Below are 17,305 nucleotides of genomic sequence, written 5' to 3' on the forward strand. Positions count from 1 at the left end.
AGAATAAAAGTGGTCCTAAAACAGAACCTTGTGGTACACCATTAGAAATGTGGTCCAGATTTGAAATGTTAAAAATGCAGATAGATATATAATCTTTCCTGAGAGTTTACCGTCTATTTGATAGTTATCATTCCTCCTGTTGCAAACTCAAAAAATGCACTTAAGGAATTTAATTTATCTCGATCCATACAATATATCTAATCTAATCTATCTATAAGTAACACCATTTTAAGTACACAGATATACAGGACACATGCACACTATACCGCTACTACCCAGGATATGTTTTTACCGCTGAAAACATTGTTTGTTAAACTTATAAAAAGATTTACGAGTATCATGTCCCTTTCTGTGTTCCAGCTGATCAGGTGTATGGAGACCAGGACATGCATGAAGTGGTCAGGAAACACTGTATGGACTACCTGGTGAGTCTTTCTCTAAACTCCGACCATTAAAACATCTTTCTCCTCCCGTCTGTGTTTAATAAAGCTGCTTTTCCTTCCAGATGAAGAACGCAGACTATTTCTCCAACTACGTGACGGAGGACTTCACCACATACATCAACAGGAAGAGGAAAAACAACTGCCACGGCAACCACATTGAGATGCAGGCGATGGCGGAGATGTACAACAGACCGGTGGAGGTTTACCAGGACGGCACAGGTGAGTTCCTCCAAAGGCTGCTGATCAATTGTTTGATAAAGTGGTGCAGTGATGTTTTTTGTAGGCCGTCCAGGAAGTTACAGTGGATTTTTCCATTAGTTTTCTGAATAAATCTCTGCTGCAAACAAACGTTTATGATACTTACATGTTTGGTTCAGCAGGATGTTGTCGACATATTAACACCACTTTATGATTTTTGAAGTAAAAAGGTAACGTTAGGCTGTAAAGGAACTAGAGCACGGTCACATGACTTCACTTCACCACCGCTAAGCTAAAGGTGGCTAATGTTGGGCTATAAAGGAACTAGAGCACGGTCACATGACTTCACGTCACCACCGCTAAGCTAAAGGCGGTTAATGTTGGGCTATAAAGGAACTACAGCACGGTCACATGACTTCACGTCACCACCGCTAAGCTAAAGGTGGCTAATGTTGGGCTATAAAGGAACTACAGCACGGTCACATGACTTCACGTCACCACCGCTAAGCTAAAGGCGGTTAATGTTGGGCTATAAAGGAACTACAGCACGGTCACATGACTTCACGTCACCACTGCTAAGCTAAAGGAGGCTAATGTTGGGCTATAAAGGAACTACAGCACGGTCACATGACTTCACATCTCAACTGCTAAGCTAAAGGCGGCTAATGTTGGGCTATAAAGGAACTACAGCACGGTCACATGACTTCACGTCACCACCGCTAAGCTAAAGGTGGCTAATGTTGGGCTATAAAGGAACTACAGCACATACTCTATTAGCCGCGTTCACACTGCGGTACTTTTCCCACAAAGGTTCATACGAACTTAGTTCATGATCGCGTTCACACCAAAAAGAGCCGGTACTAAAAGTAGTTCATGCGAACCTTTTTACCCCCTCGAAAGTCCCTGCTAGAGAGCAGGGACTTTCGAGCGGCTCTTTTGTGAGAAAAGAGCTATATTCCTGATTGGCTCGGCGAATTGCAAACCACGCCCCGTAAAACTCCCAAAAAAGTTTTGAGAAGCCGCCATTTTATTATCCCGCATTAGCATTATTAGCATTAGCATTAGCCCAGCGCAGAAACGCAGAGAGACTAACTTATGGCAACACAAAATAAAACAAGGGAGCGGTGGAGATGAGGAGGTGTCGGCGTTCTGGCGATTTACTCGGAAGGCTTCAGTAGAAGCTGCTGGGACTCCCAGCAGCTTCTACTGAAGCCTTCCCCAACTCCGGGGACTTCCGGCCGGGGACTTTGGGCGGCAGTATACGCCGTGAAGTGGGTTGCTGCCTGCCAGTAAACCCAAAGCAGAAGAAGAAGAAGAAGTGACGTCAGCGGCTTCATTTGCCTAATCCTCCCCCAGGGACTTTTTCTGGTGTGAACGCGATCTGTACTTAGTTCATGCGAACTAAAGAGTTCGCATGAACTAAGTTCGCATGAACCTTTGTGGGAAAAGTACCGCAGTGTGAACGCGGCTTTTGCCTTTTTTTATCTTGTCCAATTGTTACTTTTTCTGAGCTTGTCTTCTTATCATACCGTTTTGCCTATTACGTATATATCTTGCCTGTAGTAATAAAAAAAAAAAAAAAAAAAAATCCAGATCTGTCGCCAACCGCCAATCACATCTCACCAACCTAAACCCCCCCCCTCTTTCTGCCACAGAGCCAATCAACACGTTCCACGGTATCCACCAGAACAACGACGAGCCAATCAGAGTCAGCTACCATCGCAACATCCACTACAACTCGGTGGTGAACCCCAACAAGGCCACCATCGGGGTCGGCCTGGGCCTGCCCGCCTTCAAACCCGGGGTACCAACACCTGACATATTTAAAAACTGTGGGGGATGGGGGTTACACGACATAGTATAGAGACTTTCAGGTGCATGCAGGTGTTATAACAACAGGAAGTTAGTTGTTGTAGTTTGCCTGCTGATTGGAGGAAGACTGATTTGTATAGAATATTGTTTTCATAAGACTTTAATTCTTTACTTCGACACAATGCCTGTGAAAATATAAATATTTGATACCATTTTACCTCAGGGACAAATTTGACACAACACTGAACATAGACTTTAAGTAACAAATGTACATTTAAATTCAAAATTAAGGGGGTTTCTGTGTAAGTTATTTCTCCAGTTCCCATCCCCAAAGCATCATGGGAACTGTAGTTGATGAAGTTAGTCAGAACATGACAAAAGAAACTTTGAATTTGACTTTAATACAGTGCCTGGGGTCGCAGTCATTCAAACGGTTGACATGTTGACCACTTGTTAGCCACGACAGGTGTATTTGTGTTCGTGTATTAACTGACAGAGGAATCCCCCCCTCCCCCCTCCTCTGCCTCCCTCCCTCCGCCCTCCCTCTCCTCAGTACGCCGAGCAGACGCTGATGAAGTCGGCCATCAAGACGTCGGAGGAGTCGTGGATCGAGCAGCAGATGTTGGAGGACAAGAAGCGAGCGACGGACTGGGAGGCGACCAACGAGGCCATCGAGGAGCAGGTGGCCCGCGAGTCCTACCTGCAGTGGCTACAGGACCAGGAGAAGCAGGCGAGACAGGTACACAACTGGTTTCTCCCGATGTGTAGAGCGCCATCTGAGCGGTACACTGAACTTCATCTGCAGGGCTGTAACCAATGCTTCTGTGTGGGGAGGAGAGAGGTTAGGAAAAGCTTTTTAAACAAGTATTATGACTTAGAAACAAGGAAACATTCTCCAGAGTGCACCGCTAACAACGATGATGACGTGCTTTTATAGGTCAACTTTAGATTAGGATCGCAAGAGCCGAAGACGAGCTGCAGATAAATACATTTGTAAAGTGGTGCAGTGGTGAGGTGTTATTGTAGTCCCACCCTGAAGTTAGCATTTAACAACAAAAACACATTCAGGAAACCATTGACAACGAGACGAGGGAACAGGAAATGCTGACTCATTCCTGCCCCCACCTGCAGGGCTGTAACTGATGCTTCTGCGTGGAGAGGAGAGAGCTTATCAAAGCTTAATAAACCTTTTTAATTTTTTTATTCAACCAGATAAAAAGCATTGGGATAGAATCTCATTTGCGATGCTGACCTGGCCAAGAAGGCAGCAACGTTACACATAACACAAACATATAAAATACAGAGAACATAACTAAGAAAACAAAAGAGGAAAAAGCAGTCGCTACATTGAGCACATTGAGGACAGTAAGAAAGGCACTACTTATTACTGCAAGAGCAGCTGGTGGTAAGGACCTCAGACAACTTCAACTTAAAACATGCTATTGAGACAAGTGCCGTCAGTTTGAGGCGTGATTGAAGGTCATTCCAAGGACCATAATAAAAAAGACTCCTTTTCCCAGCCTCAGCAGGAACCTGGACCCGTATCCAGGCAACAAGTAGAATAACCAAAAACAAGATAATGACATACTTTTATAGGTCAACTAGAAATTAGGATCCGGGGTCTCCTTCAAAATACAATTATTACGTGCCAAAAACTAGCTGCAGAACTGATATCTTCTCCCAGAAGACACATTCAGAAAACCATTGACACCGAGACGAGGGAACAGGAAATGCTGACTCATTCCTGCCCCCCTCTATAAGTTGTTGAATTACATTATCGTTGATGTTTTCCTGGTTTTCAGCCCCGTAAAGCCACGGCGACCTGCAGCTCGGCGACGGCAGCCGCCTCCAGCGGACCGGACGACTGGAGCGCCCGGTCGCCGCGGCAACGCGACTCCGACCCCTCCCACTCCCGCTCTCACGTCGAACTCCCGACCCCCCCCACGTCGACCAACAACAACAACAAACCCCCCTCCCCCGCCGGGGCCGCCCTCATCCTGAGCAAACCCCCCTCCCCCTGCGCGCCAGGTAACACACACACACACACACACACACACACACACACACACACACACACACACACACACACACACACACACACACACACACACACACACACACTCGCTCACTCTCACACACACACTCGCTCACTCTCACACACACAGAGTTGTATTTATACCTTTGTGAGGACCGTCGTTAACAGAACATAACCCTGAACGTTCTTGTTCTTTATTAGGACCCCCATTAGCACGAGCATGAGCATTGGCTATTCTGAAACTACTGCATGTGGAGCTTTAGCTAAGGTACTTAAGTGTGTGTGTGCGTGTGTGTGTGAAGGTCCCAGTAATCAGAGTCGTCATCAATTGGAGTACAGAGCCATCATGCAGGAGATGTCACCTACAGCGTTTGGTAAGATTTATATCTACCATGTTATAATTTAAATTGTGGTTGATGCTCCACGGCTTGATGGTGTGTGAGTGTGAAAAATAATATAGGCGCTTTCACACCGGAGTAGTTTTCCCCGTTTAGTTCCGATAGTTCATGAGAACTTTTCCCCCCTTTTCAGTGCCTGCTAGAGAGCAGGTGCTTTCCCGGGGAGAAAAACGTTCCGATTTCTGATTGGCTGGGCGGATTGCAAACCACGCCCCGTGAAACTCGGAAAAGTTTTTTGAAGCCGCCATTGTATTTCCTGGCATTAGCATCATTAGCATCACGCAGAAACGCAGAGAGACTAACTTATGGCAACACAAAAGAAAACATGGGAGCGGTGGAGATGAGGAGGTGTCGGCGTTCTGGCGATTTACTCGGAAGGCTTCAGTAGAAGCTGCTGGACCAGTCCCCAACTCCGGGGACTTCTGGTCGGGGACTTCCGGCGGCAGTATACGCCGTGAAGTGGGTTGCGGCCTGCCAGTAAACCCAAAGCAGAAGAAGAAGAAGAAGAAGTGACGTCAGCGGCTTCATTTGCCTAATCCTCCCCCAGGGACTTATTCCGGTGTGAATGCGATCTGCTGGGAACTAAGTGCTGGCGCTAAGTTCGGCAAAGTACTTGGTGTGAAAGCGGCTTATGTTGTATTTTATTACACAGCTTAGTTGAATGCCTGAATCTTATTGGTTAATTTGGACATATCAGAGGTTGTTAATACTCGATAACACACTGCTGCTAAGCAACATAATGACCGTTGCTACAGAGGATTAAGGGGGTTATTTTTTCATTAATGACCGCCTCGCTGCACATTATCCCCGACTTACATCATACTTCTTGTAAAGTGCAAAGACTTCATTAGTTGACGCTGCTTTTTAGATGTGAATGATGCTCATATTGATAAGGCCTCATAGCCTTAATTATTTAGTGAAGTAATTAATATGTTTTCACTACTTATATGTACTTATATGGATTTTAGGAAGACAACCAATTATTTTTGTGAGGAGTTCTTAAATCTTTATTTAAGTGAATTTGGCTTCTGAATTGAATGTTTACAGGATGTTTAACTTTAATGCATTTGTTACAAATATTTAACCCCTATTTTAAACATTTATATAAAGTATATCCGTGAATATTTGAGGTGACGGTTGGTCATATTTTTCTCCTCGACATTGAGATCCAGAGTAAGAAATCGATGCTTAGACTTATGGCTATTCTCTCTTAAAAAGGCTATATCTGGTTTACTTACCAATGTGTGTATAGAGAAAGTTAGAGGTGTTTGCTTTAAAGAAACTTGACCTGAAAACAAAATGTACCTGCTATTAAAACTTGAAACGACATCAAATAGTGAACAACAACAATGCTGCTGCTACGTTCCTGCAGTGTGCGGCTGTTTCTGCTATCAACAAAGCTGCTGTCACTGTCTTTGTGTTGTTTACACTCTCATCAACAGGAAGCAGCAGTGTGGGTGTGTGTGTGGGTGTGGTGTGGGTGTGTGTGTGTGTGTGTGTGTGTGTGCGTGTGCGTGTGTTATCAGAAGTGAAGCAGTGTGATAGTTTCAGTATCGTCTTTTATCAGATGTTTTGAACACTGAAGTATTTTTTTATCAGAGGACAGAACAGTTTCTGATGTCCCTGTCCGTTTCATCTTTGATTTGTGTTCAGGACGTGTTATCAGTGACCGCTCTGCGTTACTCAGGACTTTTCTCTCAGCAGGAGAATCAGATCAGAATAATGAACTGTATTCGTGCAGCGCTTTTCACATAAAGTGCTTTGCATGGTTACGACAGGATTCCACCTTTCAGATGAGATCAACAGAAATGATATTGGCTCAAAAACAATTTTGATAATAAAACAGACAACAAGTAAGACATAAAACCTAAAGAGCTGTTTAAGGTTAATAATATAATAATATAATAATAATGATAATATGGGTAATGGTTTTTATAAAAAGACAACAACATTGTATGGTGGGTTGACCACTGTTTGAATTGTATTTGTTTTATTTCATTTTATGTGTACGATTTTCTTCTTATTGTATTCTGCAAAGTGTGTGTGTGTGTGTGTGTGTGTGTGTGTGTGTGTGTGTGTGTGTGTGTGTGTGTGTGTGTGTGTGTGTGTGTGTGTGTGTGTGTGTGTGTGTGTGTGTGTGACTCCTTATGAGCAGTTGGCTTCTTATGAGCCGATGTGTGTATGTTAGCTTGTGTTGTATTGGCAGTAGACGTGTTTTAAGTGGCCGTTAATACTTTAAAAGTGATAGTAATAATAATAATGTGAATTTACAATTTAGCAATAATAATACATTTTATGAATCAAGCGCTTTATCAGGTGCTCAAAGACGACTAACAGAGGTAAACAATAAGATAAAAATCCAATTTAAAATCGAGCAATAAAACAACATTTATCACAGGGACACAGCATTAATCCCACATTTAAACCTAGTACACCTCTTCGTGTGTGTGTGTGTGTGTGTGTGTGTGTGTGTGTGTGTGTGTGTGTGTGTGTGTGTGTGTGTGTGTGTGTGTGCGTGCGTGCGTGTAACCATTTGTTTTGTGTGTGTGTGTCAGGTCTGACGGACTGGGAGGACGATGAGATCCTGGCGTCGGTGCTGGCCGTCTCTCAGCAGGAGTACATGGACAGCATGAAACACCAGAGCACCTCCGCCATGCACCGAGAGCGAGAGCCGTCACCGGACAGCAGCTGATAGCCGGCCGACACACAACCCCCCCACACACACACACACACAACGATGACCTTTGACCTCCCCACCTTACCCCCCCCTCCCCCTCCACCTCACCTCTGTCCCACAGAAGGAGATCGACCAGGGGAAAAAAAATAAAACATCAATCGAAGAAATTCACACTTTGTTATTTTCTGCAGACTTTTCAACTCATCCGTTCATCACTCGTCTCCTCTTTCCTTCCCTCCTTTCCTACCTGTCTCTGCCACCCCCCTCTCCCCCCACCCCCCCTCCTCAGATGGAGCTCGGTCTTAATGCTATACTGGGATCATTTGAGATTCACAGACATCATTGGTTGAAATTTTAATATTTTAGTTTTTGGTGTCGACAGTTGTTTGGCTGTTAGCTCAGCGGCTACCATTGTCATTGGTTTCGATGAAGAATGCTCTTCAGAAAAGGAGCTACGTTAGCGTGCGAGCTATCACCCGAAGTCTTACTCTGGTCGAAAGCTAGTCTCTGCTAACAAACCGTCTTGCTGTTAGCGTAGCGTTCAGGACTTCGCGGTCTGTCGCGTCTCCTCTCTCTCTCTCTCTCTCTCTCTCCTGGTTATATTCCTCCTCTTCCTCCTCAACACCATCTTCATCATCATCGGACTTATTTAGCTGCATGTTTAATCGACCACGACCAATATCATCATAGAGAAAAAAGCTACAAATAAATTTAAAAAAAGGAGATAAAAAAATGTGAGAATTGTCATACTTATCCTCTTAATGATTGATTATTATTGTTGTTATTAATAATATAAGTTTGTTTTATTTTATTTTATCGTTTGGGATGAAAATACCTTTTTTTCTTGGAATAAAAAGAGGAAAATGTTTCTGAAAAAAATGTCTGGGAGGTTTTATTGTCTGCACTCAGAGGTTTCTTTCAATTGAAATTGTCCTTACTGTTAAGGAAATCCCCTTAGTGTTTAGTGTACAGAAAATAAATCAATATGTATTATAATAAAGCATTCAAAGTGCAGTAAGAGCAGACTAAACTATTTCAATCAGCAGAGACGGTTCTGATGGAAGAATACACAAATGAATGTAATGGAGTTTTGGCGAGTAGGCCCCCCCGGGGGGTCTAGACACTGGTGGGGGTGAATGGATGATTGGGTCGGTCTGAAGGGGAGGGGCTTAGCTTGACCCTGGTGGTGGTGAATGGATAGTTGGGGTCGGTCTTAAGGGGAGTGGCTTAGCTTGACCCTGGTGGTGGTGAATGGATAGTTGGGTTCGGTCTGAAGGGGAGGGGCTTAGCTTGACCCTGGTGGTGGTGAATGGATGGTTGGGTTCGGTCTGAAGGGGAGGGGCTTAGCTTGACCCTGGTGGTGGTGAATGGATAGTTGGGGTCGGTCTGAAGGAGAGGGGCTTAGCTTGACCCTGGTGGTGGTGAATGGATAGTTGGGGTTGGTCTGAAGGGGAGGGGCTTAGCTTGACCCTGGTGGTGGTGAATGGATAGTTGGGGTTGGTCTGAAGGGGAGGGGCTTAGCTTGAGCCTGGATTCAGAGGGACAGGAGGTGCACAGGGGGTGGAGGAGGGTTGCGTCGAGTCACCTGAAATGACAGCTGTCAGAGGGGAGAGCAGATTGAAAAGGTTTAGCGGAGCGCTGTGATAGGCTTGTGAGAATAGAGCGATTGGTTAAGCTGGGGAGTGACGCCCCCGATCACTTATTGAGAGGAGAGAGAGTTACATGGACATAGTAATATAAATTAGTAAAGACGGTCTTCCTGGTTGAACTTGTGCTGAGCTTCATTTCAATGTGTTGTGTTTGCATTGATTCCTAAAATCTCGAGGTCACGCATACTCAATAAATACAAATAGCAAATGTCTTCACACCGTTTCTGTTTGTATCGTAAGCAACACAGAAATAATGTTTTGAATTCACAATCCAAAGCAGGGGGGAAAGTAAATGACAGCATAAATATGTGGCTTATATTCTGAGGAAAACCTGAGTGAAAATGTGTCCTCAACATGAAGATATGAGGTTAAAACATTGTAGTTTATCAGAGTTTGTGCTGCTGTAATACAGGATTTAAGGCACAAGGAGTATTGATTTCCATAGTTACTGTATATACCTACACATATACCTGTATATACACTATATTATATACAGTATATATAACATTTTCGTGTTCAAACAGATCATGTCAACACTGTTTAAATGAAAGTTCGCCTGTTAGTTTCTTACATTAAGGCAATTGTTTTTCTATTACCATTTCTTTCCTGATATTGTATGTTTAAAATACAGATGTGGTTTTACTTACTTAATTATGCATACCATTTCCAGTACAGCAACCAAAACATAAAGCAGGTTTTATACTTATTCTCAGAAGTAAATATTTGACTGACAGTTTTGAATGTTTGTGTCTTTAAAAAGCCTGGATTAATGCATCGTCACAAAGCTGAAAACAGGGCTGTTTTTCTGAGTAAAGCTGACTTTTTAGAGATATGAGAGACTCGTGATGATTTGATAGAATATGAACACATTACATTTGAGAATAAACTGCTGCAGCAGTAACATGCAACATACTGCAGCAGTAATACTAATTCAGAAAGGTCATGTCATAGTGAAACATTGATAGGGAACTTTTAACAGCAGCACAGTCAAGTTTCACTTTAAGTCTTGCACACTTTTTACTGTAAGTTTTTTTTTGAATGCAGGACTTATACTTATATTCTTTACTGTGTTTTTAGTAGGCCAACATCTTCTAAAGAAAACGACCTAAATACAGTACTTCAGTCAGGTGTTTTGTGACACTTCTTTCTGCGAGGAACACGAAACACATCTGATACTAATTTATTTATAAAGTTGTTTTAAGTGTGTGTGTGTGTGTGTGTGTGTGTGTGTGTGTGTGTGTGTGTGTGTGTGTGTGTGTGTGTGTGTGTGTGTGTGTGTGTGTGTGTGTGTGTGTGTGTGTGTGTGTGTGTGTGTGTGTGTGTGTGTGTGTGTTTAGGGGAAACCGTCGTCTTGTTTCCCCGCAGCACCAGCGCGCGCCGCTCTTGAATTCTACGAATTCCTAAGGCGGGATTTTAATATTCATTAGGTTGAGTCAGAAACCGCAACTTGAATCTGATTGGCGGAACGGTTCAAAACATTGGGCACACGTCTCGGCGCTGATTGGACAAGAAGTGGGGAAGTGGGCGTGAACACGGGTATAAATACGGAACAAAACAGTTCGTGTGTGAATCTTTCAAAAGGACTTTAATAGTAATGTTTGCTGAAATTGTATAAAAAGCGTAACGCGGGAAATACAGACTTCAAGAGGAATTCAACCAACAACATCATGGATTCTATCAGCTTTTACTAACCGAAAACTTCCAGAAAATGTTGGAGAAAAGAGCTACGGAGCTGATTTTAGAGGACGACGTCGGAGGGAAAAACGGTAAGAAAATAAAACAAAAGCAACATGTTTTGTGGGTAATTTAAGCAGTCGTTTAGTTGACTAAAAGTACTAATAGCTCAATTAAGAATACAAGTACTGAATCGACAATGGTACTTACGTTAAAGTATTTAAGTTAGATTAGGAACCTTTACTTAAAGTATTAGGAGTACAATAAGTCACTCAAAATAATATTTTAAAGCAAAAGCAGCACATTTTCTCATTTTAAGAAGCTTGAACTATGACCAAAACTTCAAAAATTGCTGCAAATGAATTTCCTGCTTACTCACTCGTGGTTTTAGCTACTTCAATCTAATGTTGGATGGTTTAATCTATAGAAATTAAGTTTTTTCCATATATGTGTCAAGTAACTAGTAAATAAACAAGAGGAAAAAGTACATACTTGGCTTCCAAAATGTAGTAGAGTAAATGTATAAAGTAGTTTACCATTTAAATACAGAAGTAAAGTACCTCAAATATGTACTTATTTACTTTCCTGCAAAAAAGGTAGGTTAAAAGTGAACCATGTCACTTTTTGAGTTGAGTTTGACCTCACATGAACTCTACATACTATCTTGTCTATTAACTCATTTTAATTATACTTTTAATTAGCTTTTCCCGATGTTTTAAAGACTTTAAAATGATTAAAAATTAGATTAAATTAAGAATAATAACGATTTGTTTTCCCCCCTTCAAAATCCGGATTAACGTTCTGTTGACATAACGGTCGTTTCAATAACCGTTTCCATAGTTACTGAGTTTTAAATTAACGGTTATACTTGTACGTCTAATTTGTTTGTTTAATTTGAAAATGGTAACTTTAAAAGTATTTTTTGTAACCAAATGTGACTCTGTGTGAACTGAAACTGATATTAAGGCTTTAAATGTCAAATGTAGTTTTTCCAATGATATTTTTTATATATTATTAAACACTCAAACATCAGTTACCACACAACAAACAACTATACTCCTCCTCAGTGACAAATATATAATACTATGGCCAAATATTTGACACATACAAGGCCATTGACTATGTTTGCATTGCACACATACATAAACAGCTGTGAGCAAGGACAGAGCATCTGGGTTAAATCAAGTAAATACAAGACATGACCAAGGTGTTCTGAAAGTGGTTAACTATACAAATTGTGTTAAGAAAAAAACAATGACATTCACAGGATGATTATATAGTCAAAGGTATTACAAATGTCCCTTTTTGTCCCATTAGCTCAAAATATTCAGTTGACTTTGACAGAAACCCAAGAATAACAGGACATTCCTCACATTTTACTGCACAAATATACTTTGATGCAGGACTTCCACTTGTCTGAATACTTTTTCCAGTTTGTCAGGTGTTTCCTTTGGTCTTCAAGCACTCTGACTATGCTCATTACATACTGACATTCCTCAGCTGAGATAAGCTGCGGCGTATGAAAGCTTTTCCTGGCACTACAACATATTTCCTTCTTCAATATTTCCTCATACTTTTAGTGTTTGTTCAGACTCTATTTACTCTTTATTTCAGGTTGCAAACCATACCTAACTATCTAAATGATCCACTGACCTTCCTGAGCTTTTAACCAAACATCTCACCATCTTTATTGTCATTATTTGTCCTTTAAAAATGGCTAAATGAATCCAAGTTTAGATGGAATACATCCAGACACAATGGCTGTCAGACAGTGTCTGTCGTCGCCTGATGTTTTAAAGGCTTACCTGTGACTGTGAATGTCCACAGCAGACTGACGTTCTGTGTTCTCTGTCTTCAGTGAAGGAACCGTTCTGCAGTCAGTACCGCTGCGGTCCTCTGCTCGGCAGCGGGGGGTTCGGTTCTGTGTTTTCGGGCCAGAGGCTTTCTGATGGACTGCAGGTCAGACTGCACACCTTCAAACACACTTTTATCTCTGCAGATGTCTCTATTCTTTATTTATGTATCTCTCACTTTTGCTTTGGTTTCTTATGTGAATCCTGTGATATCAAAATGTTGTTATTGTTCCAATGTTACTACTTCAATTACTGCCACTGCGAATCTAAACTCATGTTCTCCCTTTGTGTCCCTCCAGGTTGCCATTAAACAGATTTCCAGTGACAGGGTTCAGCAGTGGGCCAGACTGGTGAGTGACGAACCTTTTCTTTTCTGCAGAATGTCAGAAGACATGCCTTGTGTTATCTGACCTAGAACCCACAACTCAAAACTCAGATACATTCAGTTTACTGAGTTAAAAACGTTCTTTTTTTTTCTTATAAAACCTAATTTGACTTTGTTATTAAGTTACAGTCAAATCACAATTTAAAAAAACGTGTGATTTTTTGGTATTAAAGTGGATTAAGCCATTTGTAAACAATGGACCGAAAGGTGTAAACAGACCTTGGGTCAGCTCTGCCCTCTGCTGGACTGACAGGTGAACTGCACCTGTAGGTGGGGCAGCCCCCCCTGTGATGTCACGGTTCAGTAAATGATGCTGTAGGGTTTCCCCTCAGTGACAGCTAATTTCGTATTCTTTAGAACATGGGACACCCCCCACCACAACACAAAACACATGTTATTCCTGCAGACGACGTTTCAGGGTAGAAAACCCATAAGGCCAAAAAAAAAACATGCGAAGAAACCAAAGTGGAGTTTCTGTGAGAATAAATAAAATGGAATAACCTACATGAGTCATAACCGAGAAACTGCTTGTATTATAACATGTATGTACTTTTTTATGACTCAATTGTTAACAATCTATTTATCAATCCACACATGCTAATTGATATAATTGAAGTAAAAGGTGGGGTGTTTTTTCACAATAAAACTTTATTGACAAAAAACAACATTATTTCGAAGTTACATTTTTGTCTGTAAATACACATTGTTATCCAGTGAGGACGGTGTCTCATGTTTATAACCCCCCCCTCAGCCCGGAGAGGCGGCTCCTGTTCCCATGGAGATCGCGCTGCTGCAGCAGCTGTCGGAGGTCGGAGGTCACAGGGCGGTGGTCCGCATGCTGGACTGGTTCTGTGTGGAGGGGCGGGGCTTCCTGCTGGTGCTGGAGCGCCCCCCCCACTGCCAGGATCTGTTCGACTTCATCACGGAGAGAGGAGCGCTCCCTGAACGCCTCGCACTCAGGTGTGTAATCTTTAACATATCAACGGTTTTATTGATGACTATCTCATAATAATGACGAACAATCTCAACATTAGGAATTAATATCACATCATTTTGACTTATTCATCTCATTAATATGACTTACCATCTCGAAATGATGAAATGAGCTTCCATCCAAATACTGAGATAGTCAGTCGCTGTTGAAATAGTTCTGACTGACTATCTCATTGTTTGACTTCAGTCGCTGGTGTGTAGGGGAAACAAGACGACGGTTTCCCACACACACACACACATTCACTTAAAACAACTTTATAAATGCTTTATCATATGTGTTTCCTGTTTCTCGTAAAAAGTGACTTTCTCAAATATGATGAGAAATGTTAAAATGAGTTTTTCTTGTCTCCGTGTGCTTCCTTAATGAACCCCCTGCTGTTCTGGCGTGTTAACGTTCTCCGTTCTGTGTTCTCCCTCAGGTTCTTCCGTCAGGTGGTGGAGGCGCTGCGGTTCCTTCACGCTCACGGCGTCGTGCACCGAGACATCAAAGACGAGAACGTCGTGGTGGACACGAGGACGCTGGAAGTCAAGCTCGTCGACTTCGGGTCGGGGGCGCTGCTCAAAGAGACGCCGTACAGCGAGTTCGAAGGTACGACTAATAAAGCTTTTCAAATCAATTGAAGCACAAACGCATCAGAACACACTCGAGTGCAACAAAGTGCTTCAAGACACAGAGAACAAGAAACTCCCATCGCGTCAAACGTGATGAGCGAGCGTCTTTCTGACGGCTCATGGAGACGATGACTCATGTGTGTGTCCCCCCCCCCCCAGGTACTCGTGTGTACAGCCCCCCCGAGTGGATCCTGTCTCAGTCCTACGAGGCGGTCTCTCTCACCGTCTGGTCTCTCGGCGTCCTGCTCTTCGACTCCGTCTGCGGCGACATCCCCTTCGAGCGAGACCAGGAGATCGTCAGGGCGACGCCCATCTTCACCCGCCGAGTCTCTAAAGGTCAGCACCGACACACTGAACACACACACACACACACACACACACACACACTGAAACACACACACACACACTGAACACACACACACACACTGAACACACACACACACACTGAACACACACTCTGAACACACACACTGAACACACACTCTGAACACACACTCTGAACACACACTCTGAACACACACTCTGAACACACACTCTGAACACACACACTGAACACACACACACACTGAACACACACACACTGAACACACACACACACTGAACACACACACACTGAACCCACACACACCACACACACACACACACACACACACACACACACACACACTGAACCCACACACACACACTGAACACACACACACACACACACACTGAACACACACACACACACACACACACACTGAACACACACACTGAACACACACACACTGAACACACACACACACACTGAACACACACACACACACACACACACACACCACACACACACTGAACACACTGAACACACACACACACACACACACTGAACACACACACACACACACACACACACACACTGAACACAACACACACACACACACACACTGAACACACACACACTGAACACACACACACTGAACACACACACACACACACAGAACACAACACACACTGAACACACACACACACACACTGAACACACACACACTGACACACACACACACACTGAACACACACACACACACACACACACACCACACACACTGAACACACACACAACACCACACACACACACACTGAACACACACACACACACACACACACACACACACACACACACACACTGAACACACACACACTGAACACACACACTCTGAACACACACACACACACTGAACCCACACACACAACACACACACACACACACACACACTGAACCCACACACTCTGAACACACACACCTGTTTAGGCTGGTAATATTGATACGATGTGTTTGATGTCTTCCTTGTACATCACCAAACGGGCAGGGATGAGTAAACTTGATACACGTGGAACATAATAAAGACGGAATGTAAAATGCAAAGGTGTTTGTTTACCATTGTAGAAATGTAAATGTGTGGACTGCAGGGCGATTTCCAATGTCCCCATGGTAATAATGTCCTCTGTTCTTTCCCAGAATGCCAGTCTCTGATTCGCTGGTGCCTGTCGTACCGCCCGGAGGATCGTCCCACTCTGGAGGAGATCCTGTCTCACCCCTGGATGGTGGGAGGTGAGGGGGAGGAAGGTGGAGATCTGCAGGAGGATCACAGCTCTCTGCCAAAACAGTCCCTATGACGGAGCTCCAATAAACTAAACCCGCCGCACGGAAACCTCACACGGGATGTAAAGGGGCACATGTTCATGTTTTACCCCTTTCACGTGGAAACTCTGATGGCGCTGAGGAAGGACTCATCAAAGGGTTAAGACGTCATCGCGATGATCCGTCTACAGATATTTATTTTCATATATTGTTGCCCTTCATGCTGCACTCGGCTGTACTACTGTTTATTTTTAATATTTTTATAATTATTTGATTTGGGCAGAATGACTTCCTGTTGAGTTATTTAATGAATTAAGTATTTATTTCATTTTGGAAATTACGGACCTATTTTTTTGGTTTTGTCACGGCTGCATCGGGAAACAAGCGCCCACTGATGGCACCTTTACTGCCATTCTTCTTGGGATGTTGGAAATGCTTAAAGTCGTGTTCTAGAAGAAGTTGGCAGAGACGCGGGAAGTCAGTCAGAGTTGGGGGTGCCGGGGGGGGGGGTGCTAGTGGAGCCTCACTGTGGCGCGCTGTAGATGCACAGCGTTTGGGGGTGCTAGTGGAGGCTGCGTTGGGTGTTACAACTCTCCGCCAACAGATGGGGGTGCCCCGCTAAAAAATGTAGACAAATCTTAAGTTATTAAGAACTTTTGCATATTGAGTTTTCCTTGCCTGGATATCAGATGATTTTCAGCATCTTGATTTACTGATGGAAATATGATTTCTTTGTTGTTTCCAGACCAGTGTCCCTGTAAATACTTGTGTATTTGTGCCTGGATTTATCGTCAAAGTGGCTCGTTGGTCACTTGTTCCTGTTTATTTACATTAAATAAGAGTTTACGGATCAAAGGAAGAGAAAAAATACAATGTTTCGAATAAAACAGTTTTTCTCACTAAAGCGATTTGCCTTTCTGTAGAACTGCATTACCCACAATTCATAGTGATTAACCCT

The 17,305-nt window shown here is 43.1% G+C and overlaps 2 protein-coding genes across 5 annotated transcripts; both read left to right on the plus strand.

The window, feature by feature from the left end:
* Positions 1-365: 365 nt before the first annotated feature.
* otud5a (OTU deubiquitinase 5a) lies at positions 366-8,435 on the plus strand. Of its 4 annotated transcripts, none has more exons than XM_071203693.1 (8): positions 366-425; positions 506-662; positions 2,297-2,445; positions 3,019-3,192; positions 4,256-4,481; positions 4,791-4,862; positions 6,329-6,343; positions 7,442-8,435. In XM_071203693.1, exons 1-8 carry the CDS (start codon positions 387-389, stop codon positions 7,576-7,578), a joined length of 969 nt encoding a protein of 322 aa, XP_071059794.1. In that variant the 5' UTR covers positions 366-386; the 3' UTR covers positions 7,579-8,435. The 4 variants fall into 4 exon arrangements, with proteins under 4 accessions (XP_071059794.1, XP_033943152.2, XP_071059796.1 ...); XM_034087261.2 differs by having other exon boundaries at positions 3,007-3,192; positions 7,442-8,433; XM_071203695.1 differs by lacking the exon at positions 6,329-6,343 and having other exon boundaries at positions 3,007-3,192; positions 7,442-8,433.
* A 2,355-nt stretch (positions 8,436-10,790) lies between these two features.
* On the plus strand, positions 10,791-17,251 carry pim2 (Pim-2 proto-oncogene, serine/threonine kinase). The gene is made up of 7 exons (XM_034086639.2): positions 10,791-10,978; positions 12,745-12,845; positions 13,039-13,089; positions 13,876-14,084; positions 14,537-14,706; positions 14,889-15,065; positions 16,225-17,251. Exons 1-7 carry the CDS (start codon positions 10,921-10,923, stop codon positions 16,380-16,382), a joined length of 924 nt encoding a protein of 307 aa, XP_033942530.1. The 5' UTR covers positions 10,791-10,920; the 3' UTR covers positions 16,383-17,251.
* The last annotated feature ends 54 nt before the right edge of the window (positions 17,252-17,305 follow it).

Source organism: Pseudochaenichthys georgianus, chromosome 7 (genome assembly GCF_902827115.2).
Source record: "Pseudochaenichthys georgianus chromosome 7, fPseGeo1.2, whole genome shotgun sequence".
Lineage (NCBI taxonomy): Eukaryota > Metazoa > Chordata > Actinopteri > Perciformes > Channichthyidae > Pseudochaenichthys > Pseudochaenichthys georgianus.

Bases quoted from the DNA above. Each gene is read 5' to 3' on its own strand.
- pim2 (XM_034086639.2), top strand. From the start codon at position 10,921: ATGTTGGAGAAAAGAGCTACGGAGCTGATTTTAGAGGACGACGTCGGA. The intron at 10,979-12,744 runs GTAAGAAAATAA...CTCTGTCTTCAG, and splicing joins CGACGTCGGAGGGAAAAACG to TGAAGGAACCGTTCTGCAGT. The intron at 15,066-16,224 runs GTCAGCACCGAC...GTTCTTTCCCAG, and splicing joins CACCCGCCGAGTCTCTAAAG to AATGCCAGTCTCTGATTCGC.
- otud5a (XM_034087261.2), top strand. From the start codon at position 387: ATGCATGAAGTGGTCAGGAAACACTGTATGGACTACCTG. The intron at 2,446-3,006 runs GTACCAACACCT...CCCTCTCCTCAG, and splicing joins TGCCCGCCTTCAAACCCGGG to TACGCCGAGCAGACGCTGAT. The intron at 3,193-4,255 runs GTACACAACTGG...CCTGGTTTTCAG, and splicing joins AGGAGAAGCAGGCGAGACAG to CCCCGTAAAGCCACGGCGAC.